Genomic DNA, 20,585 nt, shown 5'->3' with positions numbered 1-20,585 from the left:
ATGAGATAGACTGTGGCCTTTGCACCTATTTTCAGCCTACACTGCAGTTTCTCTGTAACTGTTACACTTTATTCCGCATTCTGTTATTGTTTGACCTTGTTCTACCTCAATGCACTGTGTAATGATCTGATCTGTGTGAACAGTATACAAGACAAGTTTTTTACTGTATCTCAGTACATGTGACTATAATAAACAGATACCAATACCCACTCAGTTCCTCCAGCATCTTGTGTAGAGATTCCTTCACTTGGAGGGTGGGGAATCTCTGGTTGGTGGAGAATGGAAAGTTCTTCTCCCCTCTTTTCATATTCTTACCGTTTTGTTACTGTTTGGTCCATGCTGTTGTCTGACAGCGCACCATTCAGATGCCTGTCCCTTGCAACCAAGACCTCCAGATCCTAGCAAAAGAGGAGAGAACCAGATAGTAAGTGATAATAGGAATGGTAGGTGGAGACTGAAGATGTTGTTGTCCAACAGCTGATTCAGGTATTCTCCCGATGCTGTTTTTGTTACCCTGCACACATTATATTTGCATTATGTTAATGGTATATAATTATTTTTACTGTTAAGTACATATGTGTGATAATCAAGTGTAAGACAAAGACTGCTTACCGGTCGCACATAAATTCAGAGACGGAATGACAACAGTCTCAAGCTATCTCATTATATATTCCCAAATTCAAAAAAATCCAAAATCCAAAACACTTCTGGCCCCAAGCATTTTGGATAAGGGGTGCTCAACCTGTATTTTGACGAGATTCATTCTCTTGCAGGCATTTACAGGAACTGAACACAATAGAGTTTTATGGGGAAAAAATACTATACAAAGACTGAAAAACAACCAGTGTGCCAAAGAATACAGACTGCAAATAAAAATAACACTGAGAACACGAGAACATGAGACTGTAGGTTGTGGAATCAGTTCAGTGCAGTGGTGAGTAAAGATATCCACGCCGATTTGGAAGTTGAAGGCTGAAGGATAATATCTCTTGCTGAACCTGGTGGCATTGGACCCAGGGTTTCTGAACCTCCTGCCCAATAGTAGTAGTGAACAGGGGGCGTGGCGTGGATAGCGGAGGTCCTTGATGATGGATGCTACTTCCTTGGAAATGTGGGGAGAGCTTTGCCTGTGATAGATTGGGCTGTATATACCACCTTCTGTAGCCTTTTTCATTCTGCAGCCAATCAAAATACTCTCCATTGTGCATCTTTAGAAGTTTCTCAAGGTTTTTGATGACATGCCGAATCTACTTTCTAAGAAAGTAGAGGTGTTGTCGTGCCTTTTTTGTGAAGTCACTGATGTACTGGTCCCAGGACAGATCCTCTGATTTAATAACGCCAAGGAATTTAAAGGTGGTACAAATGCCTGAAAACATATTCCACTGTAATCAGACTCTTGAATGGTCCCCCAGGCAAACAGATGGACTCTTGATCTCACAATCTACCTTGTCATGATCTTGCACCTTATCAAAGTTCAAGAAAGTTCGAAGTAAAATTTATCATCAGAGTACATACACATCACCACATATAACCCTGAGGTTCTTTTTCCTGCAGGCATACTTAGCAAATCTATAGAACAGTGACTGTAAACTGTAAACATCAGGAACTGATAACTGTAAACAATGTGCAAATGCAGATATAAATAAATAGCAATAAATAACGAGCATGAAATAACAAGATAACAGAGTCCTTAAATGAGTGTAGCTGTCCCCTTTTGTTTAAGAGCCTGATGGTTGAGGGGTAGTAACTGTTCTTGAACCTGAAGCTCCTGTACCTTCTACCTGATGCAGCAGTGAGAAAAGAGCATGGACTGGGTGGTGAGGATCTTCGATGATGGATGCTGCCTTTCTATGGCAATGTTTCATGTAGCTATGCTCATTGGTTGAGAGACCATAAGATATAGGGGCAGAAGTAGGCCATTTGACCCATTGAGTCCGTTCCGCCATTCAATCATGGGCTGATCCAATTCTTCCAGTCATTCCCACTCCCCTGCCTTCTCCCCATACCCTTTGAAGCCCTGGCTAATCAAGAACCTATCTATCTCTGCCTTAAATACACCCAATGACTTGGCCTCCACAGCCGCTCGTAGCAACAAATTCCACAGATTTACCACCCTCTGACTAAAGTAATTTCTCCACATCTCTGTTCTAAATGGACATCCTTCAATCCTGAAGTTGTGTCCTCTTGTCCTAGACTCCCCTACCACGGGATATAACTTTGTCATATCTAATCTGTTCAGGCCTCTTAACATTTGGAATGTTTCTATGAGATCCCCCCCTCATTCTCCTGAACTCCAGGGAATACAGCCCAAGAGCTGCCAGACGTTCCTCATACAGTAACCCTTTCATTCCTGGAATCATTCTCGTGAATCTTCTCTGAACCCTCTCCAATGTCAGTATGTCCTTTCTAAAATAAGGAGCCCAAAATTGCACACAATACTCCAAGTGTGGTCTCACGAGTGTCTTATAGAGCCTCAACATCACATCCCTGCACTTGTATTCTATACCTCTAGAAATGAAGGTCAACATTGCATTTGCCTTCTTCACTACTAACTAAACCTGGAGTTAACCTTTAGGGTATCTTGCACAAGGACTCCCAAGTCGGTCATTGCAGGAGCTTTCTCGTGTCCTGGCTTGTGGTAGAGGAAGAAGCCCAGAATGTAGTCCTTCCCCACAGGCCTTTCGTATTGGCTGCTCCAAGCTTTAGTGGGTACCCCAGCACAAACTCCCAGTGCCTGAGCTGTGACAGTTGGCAGCAAGCAAAGTTCAAAGTAAAATTTATCATCAGAGTACATACACGTCACCACATATAACTCTGAGATTCTTTTTCTGTGGGCATACTTAGCAAATCTATAGAACAGTGACTGTAAACTGTAAACATCAGGAACTGATAACTGTAAACAAACTGTGCAAATGCAGATATAAATAAATAGCAATAAATAACGAGGATGAAATAACAAGATAACAGAGTCCTTAAATGAGTGTAGCTGTCCCCTTTTGTTTAAGAGCCTGATGGTTGAAGGGTAGTAACTGTTCTTGAACCTGAAGCTCCCGTACCTTCTACCTGATGCAGCAGTGAGAAAAGAGCATGGCCTGGGTGGTGAGGATCTTCGATGATGGATGCTGCCTTTCTATGGCAACGTTTCATGTAGATGTGCTCAATGGTTGAGAGGGTTTTACCCACGACATACTGGGCCGAATCCACTACCTTTTGTCAGATTTTCTGCTCAAAGACATTGGTGTTCCCATACTAGGCCGTAATGCAGCCAGTCAGCATACTTTCCACCACACATTTATCGAAGTTTGCCAAGGTTTTCGATGACATGCAGACTCATCAGGAAGTAGAGGCTGTTGTGCTTTCTTTGCAATTATATTTATATGACGTGTCCAGGACAGGCCTTCTGAGATAGTGACACCCAGGAATTTAAAGTTACTGACCCTCTCCACCTCTGATCTACCGATGAATACTGACTCATAGACCTCTGGTTTCCCTCTCCTAAAGTCTTCCTTAGTCTTATTGACATTGAGTGAAAGGTTGTTGTTATTACACCACTCAGCCAAGTTTTCAGTCTCCCTCTGTATGCTGATTCATCCTTTGATACAGCCCACAACAGTGACGTTGTCAACAAACTTGTATATGGTGTTGGAGCTGTATTTAGCCACACAGTCATAGGTGTAAAGCGAGTAGAGCAGGGAGCTAAGCACATATCCTTGTGGTGCTCCTGTGCTGATGGAGACTATGGAGGAGATATTTTTTCAAGCAGTTTCAAACTCCCAGGAGAGCACATCTCACATCAGCTCTTAAGATCCCAGAATACATACTCCACAGTCAAGAAAGTTCACCAATGCCTCTACTTTCTGAGAAGGCGGAAGAGCTGGTCTATGCACACCAATGTTTACGGCCTTCTCCAGATGCACAGTAGAGAGCATCCTAACATGCTGCATCATTGCTTGGTACAGAAACTGGGAAGACTCTACAATGGGTAGTCAAAACTGCCCAAGTGTCACGGGCACCAGCCTACCCACCATCAAGGACGTATATACAGAAAGGTGCCGGAAAATCTAATCTAATCTAATCTTAAAGGGTCAGCAATATCACGAAGGATCCACCCACTCTGCTCATGGACTGCTTGTCCCACTCTCATCAGGAAGGAGGCTTGGACCACTAGATTCAAGATCAGTTACTTCCCCCAAGCTGTCAGGCTGGCCAATACCTCCAGCCATTAACTCACCCCGCCACCAACCCACACCACCACTACATACACATCAGCTAGCATTACTTTATGCATGTACAATCAGGTTATGTATATAACAGTTACTTGTACATTAACTTTTATAGGATTACTTTTATGTATATTTATATTATTGTGTTTTTTGTTTTTCATTGTTTTCGCTGCTTGTTGTATTTTTTATGCTGTATCGGATCTGGAGTAACAATATTTCATTTCCTTTTAACTGGTGTACAGAGAATGACAATAAACACTTGAAAAACTTGTCTGCCTGCACAGCACTTTCATTGAAACACTTTATTCTGCATTATGTTATTGCTTTCCCGTTGTTCTACCTCAATATACTGATATGGTGAAATGATCTGTGTGGATGGCATGAGAACCAAGAGAGGTCTTTATGATCCTGACTGCAGTTTGCACACTGCCAAAGGCCGACGTTAAGCAGGCACTTGAGGTACTGTGTGCCCCCATCAGCAGACAAGAAGCAGCCTACCCCAACGGCTTTCAAATCATTGTCGGGAACTTCAATCAGGCTTGTTTGAAGAAATCATCAATATCAGCAGCATCAGTGGTCCTAACGCACTTGACCACTGCTACACTACGAGAAGGAGTGCCGACTGTTCCATGCTCAGACCACATCTGGGGAAATCTGATCCTCCTCCTCCTCCTACCTGCATACAGGCAGAAGCTAAAGAGCAAGTGTTCAGAGATAATGACAACAAAGAGGTGGTCACAGGAGGCTACAGGATTGCTTCAAGTTGGTGGACTGGCCTGTGTTCAAAGACTCATCAGAGGATCTGAACAAAATCATTCAGAGTGTTCCCTAACCAAAAGCCCTGGATGAACCATGAGATCTGTAATCTGCTGAGGGCCAATCAGTGGTGTTCAGGTCTGGGGATCAAGTTAAAAACAAGGTCCAGGTATGATCTCCAGAAAGCCAACTCATGTGTGAAGTAGCAATTCCAGACCAAACTTGAATCACTGAAGGATGTGGCAGGGACTGAATGCCTCACCATCCTACAAGGTGACATAGGTGACAACGAAGTTTCACTTCCAGATGAGCTCAATGCCTTTTATCCTTGCATTGACCATCAAAACATGGAGGAACCATCACGAACTGCCACAGCCCCTAAGAAGGGTCTCTTGTCTCTGAGGCCAACATGTGAGCAACCTTCAGGGTGATGAACCTCTAGCACAGATGGGGTACCTGGCCAGGTACTAAAGACCTACGCTGATCAACTGGCTGGAGTCTTCACTGAGATCTTTAATATCTCACGTTGGCAGTCTGAAGTACCCACCTGCTTCAAGCAGGCTTCAATTATACCAGTGCCAAAGACGACTGCGGTGACCTACCTCAATGATTATTGCCCAGTAGCACTTACATCCACAGTGATGAATTGTTTTGAGAGACTGGTGATGAAACATGTCAATTCCTGCCTGAGAAGCAACTTGGATCCACTCCAATTTGCCTACTGGAGCAACAGGTCCACAGCAGATACCATCTCATTGGCTCCTCGCTCAACCCTGGAACATCTGGGCACCAAAGATGCTCTTTATCGACTACAGCTCGGCATTCAATACCATCATCCCTTCAAAACTAATCAATAAGCTTCAGGACCTGGGCCTCAATACCTACTTGTGCAATTGGATCCTCAATTTCCCACCTGAATTTGAATTGACTTTATTTCTTACATCCTTCACATACATGAGTAAAAGTCTTTACGCTGTGTCTCTGTCTAACTGTGCAATGTGCAATCATAGTAATTTATAATAATTTATAATAAATAGAACCGTCAATGTAATATACAGTACACTCAAATCAGTGTGAGTTAATCAGTCTGATGGCCTGGTGGAAGAAGTTGTCCTGGAGCCTGTTAGTCCTGGCTTTTATGCTGCGGTACCGTTTCCTGGATGGTAGCAGCTGAAACAGGTTGTGTTTGGGGTGACTCAGGTCCCTAATGATCCTACGGGCCCTTTTCACACACCTGTCCTTGTAAATGTCCTGAATCATGGGAAGTTCACATTTACAGATGTGCTGGGCTGCCCGCACCACTCTCTGCAGAGTCCTGTGATTAAGGGAAGTACAGTTCCCATACCAGGCAGTGATGCAGCCAGTCAGGATGCTCTCAATTGTGCCCCTGTAGAAAGTTCTTAGGATTTGGGAGACCATACCAAACTTCCTCAACCGTCTGAAGTGAAAGAGATGTTGTGTGCTTAGCCTCCTGCTTTACACTTATGACTGTGTGGCTAAGCACAATATATTCATGTTTGCCGATGACATCATTCTCATTAGTCGAATCAAAGGTGGTGATGAATCAGCACACAGGAGGAAGATTGAAACTCTGGCTGAGTGGTGCCACAACAACAATCTCTCACTCAATGTCAGCAAGACCATGGAGCTGATTATTGACTTCAGGAGGAGGAAACGAGAGGTCCATGAACCAGTCCTCACTGGGGGATCAGAGGTGGAGAGGGTCAGCAACTTCAAATTTCTCAGTGTTATCATTTCAGAAGACCTGTCCTGGGCCCAGCACTTAAGTGCAATTACAAAGAAAGCACGGCAGCACCTCTACTTTCTGAGAAGTTTGCAAAGATTCAACATGTCATCTAAAACTTTAAAAATCTTCTATAGAGGGGGTTCCGGTGACGTCATCGTTCAGAATGGCCGCTTAAATCAACAGCTCCTCCGGAAAAACGCATATTTTGCCCCGTTTAATCCATCAAATCTAAGATCTTTCGAACATACCTGAATTGATAAGGGGGGCCAAGAATGGGGAAGAAGAATGGAGATTTAAAAAAAGCACCACTGCAGAGCCTGTGGATGAGAGAGGTGCAACGCGTGGCTCTCCTACCCAAATGCATGCTAGCAAGGCTGACAATGGGCCTCGTTCAGGTGAAGTGGCAAATATGATGAAGATTCTGGAAGAGATAAGGGAAGTCCAAAAAGATATAAAACAACAACTCAATGATATAAAGTCAGAGCTCGCCAATGTCAATCAGGAAATAGCGATGGCAGAGACTCGAATTGAGAAGGTGGAAGACCGCGTGCAAAACGTGGAACAGATACTAAGTAAGACGATAAAAATATTAAATCAACAGGAAAGTAAATTGCTTGACCAGGAGGGAAGATCACGACGGAAAAATATCAGGATTTATAATGTTCCTGAAGGAGCGGAGGGATTGTCGATGATAGACTTTGTAGGCAAGCTGCTGCCGGAAGGACTGGAGATTCCTCAGACTATGGAGATGGAAATAGAAAGGGCACACCGTTCTCTCACCCAGCAGCCTGCTGGAGACAGACAAAGTAAACCGCGATCCATTGTACTTAAATTTCTCCGATTCAAGAGCAAGGCAGAGATTCTACGAAGGGCCTGGGGTAAGAAAAGGGTTTTTTTGAACAGGAAGTTAATATACTTCAATCATGATTACCTGCCCCCCCCCACCCCTGGCGGTCCTACAGAAACGGAAGGAGCATTCCGAAGCGAAACGAATATTAAAGGAAGAAAAGATTAAATTTCAAAGCCCGTACCCTGCTAAACAGAGGGTATTTTACCAAGAAGGGATACGACTGTACCAGATGGTGGAAGAGGCGTCTACAGACATGAACAACAGAGGACTGTCCATTAGTGTGGTCAAAACAAGGGAAAGTCTGGCTGAGCGGTTATCCCGATCTGCTTGGGAAATAGTAAGAGAACCTAGAAAGCAGGGGACGGGAACAGGATGAGAAAAAGATATTAGGAAGAGACTGTGAGTTCTCCAAAGACAACCCTCACCTCCTCCAGAAGAGCCATAAGGTTTGGCTAACTTTAAAAGTGCTGATAAACTAAACGGAAGCAAAAAAAGACGGTGATATACCTATCTCGAGAAATACTTGTTATAATGTGGTTTTTATATTACTCAATTTTTAAAAAATATATTTATTCATTCCTTTTTCCCCACCTAAATGAGAATATATCCATGGGAGGAATACACAGGGAAACCATTTCTGTGTAATGGACATAGTTTTTTTTAACTTACTTTTATAGGTACTACAGCAGGGACCCTCAACTCACAGGTAGGAGGGGCTATCCCTCACGGCTAGACTTTTCTTCTTGCCCAACTCAGGGTCATCTAGAGACCCCAGCCTTGGAACCACACCTTCATTACCTTTCCTTTTCACTTTTCTTGGTTCTTATTTGTTTAGGGAGTAGATCGATTAAGTTATATTCTGCAAATTTCAATGATATACTAACAGTTAAATACACTTATAGACAGTAAGACCATATATTTTGGGTATATACCTCAAGAATGGTTGAAAAGAGATAAATATAAATATTTAATGAATGTACTGCTGATGACAGGTAAAAAGACCCTTACCAGGAAATGGTTATCTCAGGAGAGCCCAACTTTAAATGTATGGATGGAAATTGCAATGGACATTTACAAAATGGAGAAGATAACAACATCTGTTGGAACAAATGAACAACATCTGTTCCATAAGTTGGAACAATTTTATTCATAATGGAAAAAAATGGTTTAACTACATAACATCTTATAGGCCTGATTTTATTCTCACAATCAATGAATATGTTGCTTAAAAAAAATCACTCCCTACTCTGTACATAGTTTTCTTCTTTCGATTGTTCTTTCTTTCCTCTTCTTTCTATAAGAGTATACTTCAGATAAATATTATGTGGAGATTTGTGACAAATATGATTATATGATATATATGTACAGTATCTGAAATACATCTTATGGAAATGCTTGTTTGATGATGAAATTCAATAAAAAATAAATTACAAAAAAAATCTTCTATAGATGTGTGGTGGAGAGTATATTGACTGGTTGCATCACAGCCTGGTATGGAAACACCAATACCCTTGAATTGAAAATCCTACAAAAAGTAGTGGATACAGCCCAGTCCATCACGGGTAAAGCCCTCCCCACCATTGAGCACATAGAAACATAGAAAACCTACAGCACAACACAGGCCCTTCAGCCCACAAAGCTGTGCCGAACATGTCCTTACCTTAGAAATGACCTAGGATTACCCATATCCCTCTACTTTTCTAAACTCCATGTATGCATCCAGGAGTCTCTTAAAAGACCCTATTGTATTTGCCCCCACCACCATCGCTGACAGCCCATTCCATGCACTCACCACTCTCTGTGTAAAAAAACTTACCCCTGCCATCTCCTCTGTAGCTACTCCCTAGCACCTTAAACCTATGCCCTCTTGTGTTAGCCATTTCAGCCCTGGGAAAAAGCCTCTGACTATCCACACGATCAATGCCTCTCATCATCTTATACACCTCTATCAGGTCACCTCTCATCCTCCATCACTCCAAGGTTAAAAGGCCAAGTTCACTCAACCTATTCTCATAAGGCATGCCCCCCAATCCAGACAACATCCTTGTAAATCTCCTCTACACCCTTTCTATGTTTTCCTTCCTGTAGTGAGGCGACCAGAACTGAGCATAGTACTCCAAGTGGGGTCTGACCAGGGTCATCTACATGGAGAATTGTTGCAGGAAAGCAACATCCATCATCAACGACCCACTCCACCCAGACCATGCTCTCTTCTCACTGCTGCCATCAGCAAGAAGGTACAGGAGCCTCAGGACCCACACCACCAGGTTCAGGAACAGTTATTATCCCTCAACTATCAGGCTCTTGAACCAGAGGGGATAACTTCACTTGCCCTATCACTGAACTGTTCCCACAACTTATGGACTCACTTTCAAGGATTCTTCATCTCAATATTTTCAATATTTAGTGTTTATTTATTATTATTATTTCTATATTTTTCTGTTCGTATTTGCACAGTTTGTTGTCTTTTGCACATTGGTTGTGTGTCTGTCCTGTTGGATGTGGTTTTTCATTGATTCTAATGTGTTTCTTGTATTTACTGTGAATGCCTGCAAGAAAATGAATCTCAGGGTTGTATATGGTGACACCTATGTACTTTGATAACAAATTTACTTTGAACTTTGAAAAGCGTTTAACTATATCTCAGTACATGTGACAATAATAAACCAATTCCAATACCTGCTCCAATATAACTTCCCAACACATATTCTATGCTCTAAATCTTTCCCCTTTCACCTTTAAACCTGTGCCCTCTGGATCTTGATTCACCAACCCTGGGAAGAAGACTGTACATTCAACCTCATGATCTATACATTTATAAGGTCTTATAAATATCTTATGTTCCAAGGAATAAAGTCCCAACCTGTTCAACCTCTCTCTGTAACTCAGTCTCTCAAATCCCAGCAACATCTTGTAAATTTCCTCTGCACTCTTTGCAGCTTAGTGCTATCTTTCCTTCAGCATGGTGACCAAAACTGAACACAGTACTCCCCGGGTGAGGCCTCACCAATGTCTTGTCCAATTAATCAGCTCTCCCCAGATCCTATGCCATCTAACCTTCAGAAGCAGCCTACTATGTGGAACCTTATCCAAGGACCTGAATAAAGTCCATGTAGACCATGTCTACCACCCTGCCCTCATTGACCTTCTTGATTATATAGAGTCATACAGCATGGAAACAGGCCCTTTGGTCCAACTGGTCCATGTCGACTAAGATTCCCAACTGCCCATGTTTGCCCCTTATCCCTCTGAACCTTTCCTATCCATGTACCTGTCCAGGTATCATTTAAATGTCATTAACGTACCTGCCTCAACCATTTCCTCTGCCAGCTCGTTCCATATATCCATCAGCCTCTGGGTGAAAAAGTTGCCTCTTGGTTCCCTATTAAATCTCTCCTCCTCACCTTAAACCTGTGCCCTCTAGTTCTTAAATCCACATCTCCCTGGAGTAAGAAAGACTGTGACCATCCATCTTATCCTCATGGTTTTATAAGCCTCTGTCAGTCATCCCTCAGTTTCCTATGCTTCAATGAATAAAATCCCAAGCTGCCCAGCCTCTCTCCATAACTCAGTCTCCGGAGTCCCGGTAACATCTCTCACAATCTCCTCTGCACTCTTTCCAGCTTAACGGTATCTTTTCTATAACAGGATGAAACAGTGCGGCCTCATCAAAATAACATCCCAACTCCTGTACTCAGTGTCCTGAAATGTTTAATACTAGTGGGCATAAATTTAAGGTGGGGGGGTGTAATTTCAAAGCAGTAGTGTGGGACAAGTTTTTTTTAAAACACAGAGGGTAATGGGTGCCTGTAATGTGCAGCTAGGGGTGGTGGTGGGGGCAGATGCCACCCACATTATCTATACTCCCCATGGCTTTATAAACCTCTGTTAGATCATCCTCAGTCTCCTTTGCTTCAGAGAAACCAGCCCCAGCCTGTCTAGTTTGTCCTTACAATCTAAACCCTTCAGTCCCAGCAATGCCCTGGTGAACCTTTTCTGTTCCCTCTCCCCAGTTTTGTGATAACCTGGTTAACAGGAAGTGCCAGGTGTGGCAACCCCAGGAACCACAGGAAAGCAGCATCAAGGGCCCCTACCATCTAGGCCATACTCTCTTCTCGCTGCTGCCATTGGGGCAGGAGATACAGGAGCTTTCGGTCCCACCCCACCAGGTTCAGGAACAGTTATGACCCTACAACCATCAGACTCCTGAACAAGTGTGGATAACTTCACTCACCTCAACAATGAACTAATTCTACAACCTATGGACTCACCTTCAAGGACTCTACAACTCATGTTCTTAGTACTTTTCTATTTTCACAGTTTGTTGTTTGTCACGTTGGTTGTTTGTCAGTCTTTGTTATGTATTGTTTTCTCATAAAATTCTGCAGTATTTCTTATTTTTTGTGTGTTTTTTTTCTGGTCAGCTCATTGTAGGAAGGATGTGGAAGCTTTAGAGAGGGTGCAGAGTAGATTATCAGGACTCTGTCTGGATTAGAGAGCATGACTTATGAGAAGAGGTTGAGCAAGCTCGGGCTTTTCTCTTTGGAGCGGAGGAGGATGAGAAGTGACTTGACAGAGGTGTATAACATGATAACAGGTATAGATCGAGTGACCAGCCAGAGACTTTTTCTCAGGATGGAAATGGATAATATGAGGGGACATAATTGTAAGGTGATTGGAGGAAAGTATAGCGGGGGGATATCAGAGGTTAAGATTTTTTACACAGAGAGTGGTGGGTGCATGGAACGTTCTGCCAGAAGTGGTGGTAGAGGCAGATACACTTAGGGACATTTAAGAGACTCGTAGGCAGGCACATGGATGACAGAAAAATGTTAGGCTAAGTGGGAGGGAAGCGTTAGACTGATCTTTGAGAAGGATAAGGAGTCGGCACAGCATTATAAACCGAAGTGCCTGTACTGTGCTGTACTGTTCTATGGTCTATGAAAACTCACTTATGTATCATTTTTCATAAAATTCTACTGTATTTCTTTTTTCCTGTAAATGCCTGCAAGAAAATAAAACTCAAGGTAGTATCTGGTAACACATACTGTATGTATTTCAATAATAAATTCACCGTGAACTTTGAGGTGTTGCCTTTTCATCAGAGAACCTGTGGGACCCACTGTCTTTTCTCCTCAAACAGTGGGCAGGGAAGTGTGGGGACTCACCTGGAGGAAGCGGAGGGTGGAGGGATGGTCCCTCAAGTGGTGACCCAGGATCTCCAGCCAGCGAGCAACAAGGAGCAAGACCCTCTGCTTCCGGTCCTGGGAACATGGCTTCCTCTCCGGCTCTTCTGCCCCATAGGTGAAAGGAGGGTGCTGGTCAAGGAACTGAGAACTGATGGTTAGGAGGGAGAAGGGGGTGAGGAAGGAGAGGGGAAGTGAGGGGGGCAGAGGACAAGGAATTTCTCCTCCATGTGGGGGTCAGAGATTTTTGGAATTGTCCTTCCCTCCCCCACCCCGGCATTTCAAAATTCAAGTTGAGGAGGGGTAGGTGCGGTCCTCCATCCTGAACGCCCCTCCCTTCTCACCGTCCATCATTCATCACCAACCCTCCCTCCTTGCTTTCTCTCCCTCCTCATCACACCTTTCTCCTCCCCGTCCCAATCTCTTTGCCATCCCTCCCTCCTCACTGCAGCTCCCTCCTCATCAACCCCCACCCCCGCCGCTCTGATTGGCACTCCCTCTTCATCAGCCCTTCCTCTTCACAGCTCCTCTCTCCCAACTTAACCTTGCCCTCACTTGCCTGACACAAAGGGTGAAAGGATATTGTTTGAGGAGTGCGTCCTGGAGGTCAGGCGTTGGCAGGAACACGCAGTATGACAGGAGGAAATCTTCGACTAAACTCTCTGCGGCAGACAACGAGAGAAATGGTCAGAGATCTCAGAATCAGGTTTAATATCACTGGCATATGTCATGCAATTTGTTGTTTGTGGCAGCAGTACACTGCAAGACAAAAAAACGACCAGGACAACACACAAGACACTGACAGAACTCAGCAAGACAGGCAGTGTATATGGAGAGGAGTAAGCAGCCGATGTGATATACAGCTTGGCCTGAAACATCAACTGTTTATTCTTTTCCATAGATGCTGACTAGCCTGCTGAGTTCCTCCCCAGCATTTTGTGTGCATTGCTATGATCATTTTCTGCAGAATCTCGTGTTTATAAAAACTACTATACATTAAGGATGATCTGGATGACAGAATAGATGGATTTGTGGCCAAGGTTATGGGCAATAAAAGAAGAAGGGAGGCTGCAGAAGGACTTGGACAGACTAGGAGAATGGGCAAAGAAGTGGGAGGTGGAATGTAGTGTCAGGAAGTGTATAATTGGTTCTGGGCCTGTACTTGTTGGAGTTCTGAAAAATGAAGGAGGATTTCATACAAAAACCTATTGCATATTGACAGGCCTAGATAGCATGGATCTGAGGAGGATGTTTCCAATAGTGGGAGAGTCTAGGAACAGAGGGCACAGCCTCAGAGTGAGGGATGTCCATTTAGAACAGAAATAGAAACATAGAAAATAGGTGCAGAAGTAGGCCATTCAGCCCTTCGAGCCGGCACCGCCATTCAGTATGATCATGGCTGATCATCCAACTCAGAACCCTGCACCAGCCTTCCCTCCATACCCCCTGATCCCCCTAGCCACAAGGGCCATATCTAACTCCCTCTTAAATATAGTCAATGAACTGGCCTCAACTGTTTCCTGTGGCAGAGAATTCCACAGATTCACCACTCTCTGTGTGAAGAAGTTTTTCCAAATCTCGGTCCTAAAAGGCTTCCCCTTTATCCCCAAACTGTGACCCCTCGATCTGGACTTCCCCAACATCCGGAACAATATTCCTGCATCTAGCCTGTCCAATCCCTTTAGGATTTTATATGTTTCAATAAGATCCCCCCTCAATCTTCTAAATTCCAGAGAGTAAAAGCCTAGCCGATCCAGTCTTTCATCATATGAAAGTCCTTCCATCCCAGGAATCAATCTGGTGAACCTTCTTTGTACTCCCTCTATGGCAAGAATGTCCTTCCTCAGATTAGGGGACCAAAACTGCACACAATACTCTAGGTGTGGTCTCACCAAGGCCTTGTACAACTGCAGTAGTACCTCCCTGCTCCTGTACTCGAATCCTCTTGCTATGAATGCCAGCATACCATTCACCTTTTTCACCGCCTGCTGTACCTGCATGCCCACTTTCAATGACTGGTGTATAATGACACCCAGGTCTCGTTGCACCTCCCTTTTTCCTAATCGGCCACCATTCAGATAATAATCTGTTTTCCTGTTCTTGCCACCAAAGTGGATAACCTCACATTTATCCACATTAAATTGCATCTGCCATGAATTTGCCCACTCACCTAACCCATACAAGTCACCCTGCATCCTCTTAGCACCCTCCTCACGGCTAACACTGCCGCCCAGCTTCGTATCATCCACAAACTTGGAGATGCTGCATTTAATTCCCTCGTCTAAGTCATTAATGTATATTATAAACAACTGGGGTCCCAGCACTGAGCCTTGCGGTACCCCACTAGTCACTGCCTGCCATTCTGAAAAGGTCCCGTTTATTCCCACTCTTTGCTTCCTGTCTGCTAACCAATTCTCTATCCACATCAATACCTTACCCCCAATACCGTGTGCTTTAAGTTTGCACACTAATCTCCTGTGTGGGACCTTGTCAAAAGCCTTTTGAAAATCCAAATATACCACATCCACTGGTTCTCCCCTATCCACTCTACTAGTTACATCCTCAAAAAATTCTATGAGATTCGTCAGACATGATTTTCCTTTCACAAATCCATGCTGACTTTGTCCGATGATTTCACAGCTTTCCAAATGTGCTGTTATCACATCTTTGATAACTGACTCGAGCATTTTCCCCACCACCGATGTCAGGCTTACCAGTCTATAATTCCCCGGTTTCTCTCTCCCTGCTTTTTTAAAAAGCCACCCTCCAATCCTCAGGAACTAGTCCAGAAACTAAAGAGTTTTGAAAAATTATCACTAATGCATTCCACTGTTTCTTGGGCTACTTCCTTAAGCACTCTGGGATGCAGACCATCTGGCCAAATGAGGAGGAATTTCTTCAGCCAGAGGGTGGTGAATCTGTGGCATTCATTGCCACAGGCGGCTGTGAAGGATATGTCATTGGTCTATTTAAAGTGGAGGTTAATAGGTTTTTGATTCATCGGGGCTTCAAAGGTTACAGAGAGAAGACAGGAGAATGGAGTTGAAAGGGATAGTGAAACAGACTCGATGACCCGAATGGACTAATTCTGTTCCTATGTCTTGTGGTCTTAAGGAGAGGCTGGACAGGCTGGGATTAATTTCCCTGGAGCGAAGGAGACTGAGGGGTGGCCTGATGGAGTTCCATAAAACCATGAGGGACACAGATAAGGTGGATGTTCACAGTCAAACACTCTCACAGTGAATAGTGGGGCCTGGGTACTGTTGGGGAACTGGGGAACAGAGGAACATAGGAGTACAGGTACATGTTTCCCTGAAAGTGGAGACTCAGATATGTTATAGCTGTAATGGATAGGATCTTGGAATGCAAAGCTAGAGTTCCCTGAAAGTGGCCATACGAGTTGATAGGTTGGTAAAGAAAGCTATCATGCTATCATCGCATGTTTCATTTTATTAGCTGAGACACTGAGTTCAATAGTCAGGAAATTATGTTGCAGGTTTAGGAAACTCTGGTCAGGCTGCATCTGTCAGGAAATGTAGGGGAGGTTTGTCCCAAACACAGAATAGTGGAGATGATTTAGCAGTGAGGGGTCACTTCAATAATAAACTGCAAAATAACAAGCTTCAAAGGGATCACAAAACAAGAGAGAACAAGTACTTAACTTACTTAACTCAACAAGGTAACTGAAGGATAGGAGCCACTGGTTGAGGCTGGCTGTTTTTTTTATATGACGGAACAAGAACAGTGGATGAGAGCTGGGTTTAAATAGGCTGCAGGTGATGAGTTGGAAATGAGTGGCAGGTGACACCTGGTAGCTGGGTGGAGACTGGGAGCCTGACAGCATTTGGAGTACTGCATTCAGTTCTGGTCGCCCCATTACAGGAAGGGTGTTGAGGCTTTGGAGAGGCTGCAGAAGAGACTCACCAGGATGCTGCCTGGTTTAGAGGGCATGAGCTACTGTATATAGAGAGGTTGGACAAATTTGGGTTGTTTTTTCCAGAGCTGTGGAGGCAGGGGGTAGACCTGACAGAAATTTATAAAATTATGAGAGGCATAGATAGACATTTGGTATCTTATTCTCCAGGTTGGAAATGTCTAATACCAGAGTGCATGCATTTAAGATGAGAGGGGGAAAGTTCAAAGGAGATGTGCAGGGCATGTATTTATTTTTCCAGAGAGTGGTGGGTGTGTGGAACGCCCTGTCTATGAGTGGTGGTACAAACAGATATATTCAAGAGTCCTGTCGAAGGGTCTCGGCCTGAAAGATTGCCTGTACCCTTTTCCATTGAAGCTGCCTGGCCTGCTGAGTTCCTCCAGCATTTTGTGTGTGTCTTGCTCGGATTTCCATCAAATGCACATTTTCTCTTGTTTGGGACATTTAGCATGATAGAAAAATGGAGGGCTATGTGGGAGACAAGAGTTAGATTGATCTCGGAGCAGGTTAAATGAGCGGCATATCATTATGGGCCGCAGGACCTGTACTGTAGTGGTCTTTGTACGCAGGACCTCTACTGTATGGTCTTTGAAAACCTGTTTATGTATCGTTTTTCGTAAAACTCTACTGTATTCCTCTTATCCTGCAAATACCTGCAAGAAAATGAAACTCAAACTAATATCTGGTAACATATACATATTTTGATAATAAATTAACTTTGCACTTTTAGGTGTTGTCTCTTCATCAGAGAACTTTAGGCGCCCACTACCCAATCTCCCGGAAAATCCAGATGATATGCAGAGAGTCGAGAGATATGGACAGTGTGCAGGCAGAAGAGATTGGTTTAGTTAGGCATGTAAATTGTTAGTATGGCACAACATTGTGGGCAGAAGGGCCTGTTTCTGTGTTGTACAGTTCTGTGTTCCTTGTGCTGTGGAGGGAGCTTCCCTCATCCCTACCTGAGAGGTCGGAGGATCCGGAATCCAGAACCATGTTGTCCAGGAGATATTCCAGGATCCGTTCAGCTGTCCCGTACATCACTGTGTACCTGAGGGGCAGAAGAGAGATTACCACTGGATCGGGCACCAAGGGAAGAGTGGTGGGCAGGAAGAGGAAGAGAAGCAGAGGAGGGGAAGGGGCAGGAGGTGGAAGGGAGGGGTGGGGCAGAGTTAAATCAGTGTGTGTGTGTGTGTGTGTGTGTATGTGTGTGTGTGTGTGTGAGAGAGAGAGAGTGTGTGAGTGTGTGTGCGCACACGCATGCAAGAGTGAGAGCTTGGGACAGACAGCAACATTACGTGTGAGTTTGGGAGGCCGGAGAGCTCCGGGCACTGGGATCTCGGGACACTTTCTCCAGCACCAGAACATCACGGCCGTGCTCCTTCAGATGGACCGTGTTTGTCTCCACATCCTGTGGGGAGGGGGAACGAAACATGGATCAGTAGGGCTTAAACCTAAAACCATCCATCCCCTATCCCCATGCCCCCTTCCCTCCCCATCCCCCTCCATCCACACCCAGCTTTTCCTCCCCATCCCCCTCCATCCCCACCCCTCCTTCTATTCCCATCCCCTCCATCCTTCCCTCCCTGACCCACCATCCCCACCCCCTTCCTTCCCATCCCCCTCCATCCCCACCCATCCTTCCCTTTCAATCCATCTGCACCCATCTGTTCCTCCCCATCCTCCTCCCTCCCTCCCTATCCCTTCCCCTCCTTTCCTCCCCAAATCCACCCCTCCTTCCTCCCTGAAGGGAGGGAGGAGATGGCAGAAGGCAGGGAGGGGATAGAGGGATGCAGGGAGGGTGGAGATGGAGGGAGGGAGGGAGGATGGAGGGAGGAATGGATGGAGGAGATGGAGGGAGGGAGGGGGAGATTGCAGGAGGGAAAAATAGAGGGATAAGGTGGTGGGAGGGGTGGGATGGATGGAAGTTGGAGTGGAGAAGGGGATGGAGGCACGGGAGGGAGTGGTGGGTGGTGAGGGAAGGGAGGGATGGAGAGATGGAGGTAGGGACTGAAGAGACTGATGGTGGGATGGAGGGTTTGAATGGAGGATATGGAGGGTAGGCCGGAGAAAGGGGTGGAAGACACTGGTGACCCTGCCTACCCTCAGGATCCGGTTGAAGTCCTCCTTGTCGACCCGGAGCAACTGGCAGCCGTCCTCCCTGAGGACAATGGTGGCTGATCGCGGGGCTTTGTTGACAAGGGCCAGCTCTCCAAATCCATCACCTTCCTCCAAGGAACTTACCAGACCCTGGGTAGTGGGAGGAGGGTGGGGTGGGAGAGGACAACTATTAGCACCATGAAAGCTGGGCCAGCCTGTGATACCTAAGAGTCACAGAGTCACAGGGCATGGAATCAGACCCTTCAACCCTGGTGTGTGTGTGTTAAGTTCAAGTTTTATTGTCATTCAACCATACATCCATACATTAATTTTATACAGGTGCAAAACATGGTACCAACAGTCACACTCAGCACAAGACACATATAGCACATATCAGGTAGCAAGCACATATAAGATATAAATAAACACAGTCACACCAAAAAAAAAAGTTCAATTCCAGTTCACTAATGTTGCAGGAGCTGAACACAATACAGCTTGTCTTCTGCCGAGTGAACACTGGGTGGCAGCACCGACTCCAGCTTGGACACCATGCCACCCTCCTCTCTCCTGGGCAGCTGTCAACAGGCAACACCATGGCTTGAGGCCTAGTTCTTGCTCCCCTGCTATCTGCCAATAAACCAGTCAATCGGACTTGCAGCATTCGGACCTGCACACAGGCTTGTCCAACACCTCTCTGACATAGGCAGCAACACAATCGGCCATGTACAGCTCCTTCAGTTTTTCTGCCAACGAGCGACTCGCTGATGGGGTACTCGCTGATGCAGTACTTTAAGTTCTTAATGTCCAGTAAGATGTAACAGTAACAGTGACAGTAATTATTTTACCAATAGCCTGTCCCAGTCCAAACACACAGGTGCAATGGCCAAGAAAGCTTACCGAAGTTTTTCACTGCACCTCAATAATAAAACAATTTACCAATTTTCAAACGGAGATGAGGAGATAATTCCTTATTTGGGGAATTCACCCCTGAAGACTGTGGTACTCCATACATTTGAGGAAGGGACAGATGGATGCTTGGGGTAGGAAATGAGAGTGGGGGAGATAGAGAAGAGGATTTTGGTCACTGGACCTGAGCAATTGGTTGGGGGGGAGGGCCTGAGAAGGCCTACCTTGTGGTGGGTGTACACATTGACAGATCCCCTCCAGATGATGTACCATGAAGTCCCGATCTCCCCCTGGCTGAACACTAAGAGACAGGAAGCAAAGGGTTAATTTATTCTGGAGCTGGGTCCTGGGATGTGGTGAGGGAGCAGGGAGGTTAGCAGAGGGAAGGAGGGGAGAGAGGGAGGGAGAGGAGAGAGGAAGGGAGGGAGAGGAGAGAGGAAGGGAGGGAGAGAGAAGGCAGGGAGAGAGGGAAGGAGGGAGGAAGGGAAGGGGAAAGAAAGAGGAAGAGAGGGGAGGGGAGAGAGAGGAAGACAGAAGGAGGAGGGAGGGGGAGGAGGGAGAGAGGAGAGCGGAAGCAGACAGAAGGAGGAGAGACAGAGGGAAGGGAGGATTGGAGAGAGTGAGGCAGAGGAAGAGAGGAGGAGAGAGAAAGCAGGGAAAGGAGAGGGAGATGTGAAAGAGAGAGTGAAGGAGAAAGATTGGAGAGGGGCAACAGTAAAGGGAGGGAGAGAGAAAAAAGGCAAGAGAGAAGTGGAGGGAGAGACAGAAGGAAACAATGAAAAGGAAAGGAGATAATGAGATAGGTTGCAGAGAGGGAGGGAGAGAGGTTGTTAAAGGATAGAGGGAGGAGAAAGAGGGGCAGAAATGGCAGTAGATGGGGAGGGGA

At 45.2% G+C, this 20,585-nt stretch overlaps 1 protein-coding gene across 1 annotated transcript in view; it reads right to left on the bottom strand.

Moving 5' to 3' along the window:
* Window positions 1-20,585, bottom strand: part of LOC140191513 (rap guanine nucleotide exchange factor 3-like) — a 188,236-nt gene that overhangs the window by 148,327 nt on the left and 19,324 nt on the right. Inside the window, exons 8-14 of the mRNA XM_072248964.1 lie at window positions 19,924-20,000; window positions 18,797-18,943; window positions 17,992-18,104; window positions 17,656-17,744; window positions 13,346-13,424; window positions 12,745-12,880; window positions 316-398 (exon numbers count right to left, since the gene is read on the bottom strand). Coding sequence (XP_072105065.1) covers window positions 316-398; window positions 12,745-12,880; window positions 13,346-13,424; window positions 17,656-17,744; window positions 17,992-18,104; window positions 18,797-18,943; window positions 19,924-20,000 — 724 coding nt within the window. The remainder of the gene's footprint in view (window positions 1-315; window positions 399-12,744; window positions 12,881-13,345; window positions 13,425-17,655; window positions 17,745-17,991; window positions 18,105-18,796; window positions 18,944-19,923; window positions 20,001-20,585) is intronic.

This window comes from Mobula birostris, chromosome X, assembly GCF_030028105.1.
Source record: "Mobula birostris isolate sMobBir1 chromosome X, sMobBir1.hap1, whole genome shotgun sequence".
NCBI lineage: Eukaryota > Metazoa > Chordata > Chondrichthyes > Myliobatiformes > Myliobatidae > Mobula > Mobula birostris.
Note: the sequence above shows the minus strand (reverse complement) of the source record. Positions and strands in the feature narration are given on the sequence as shown.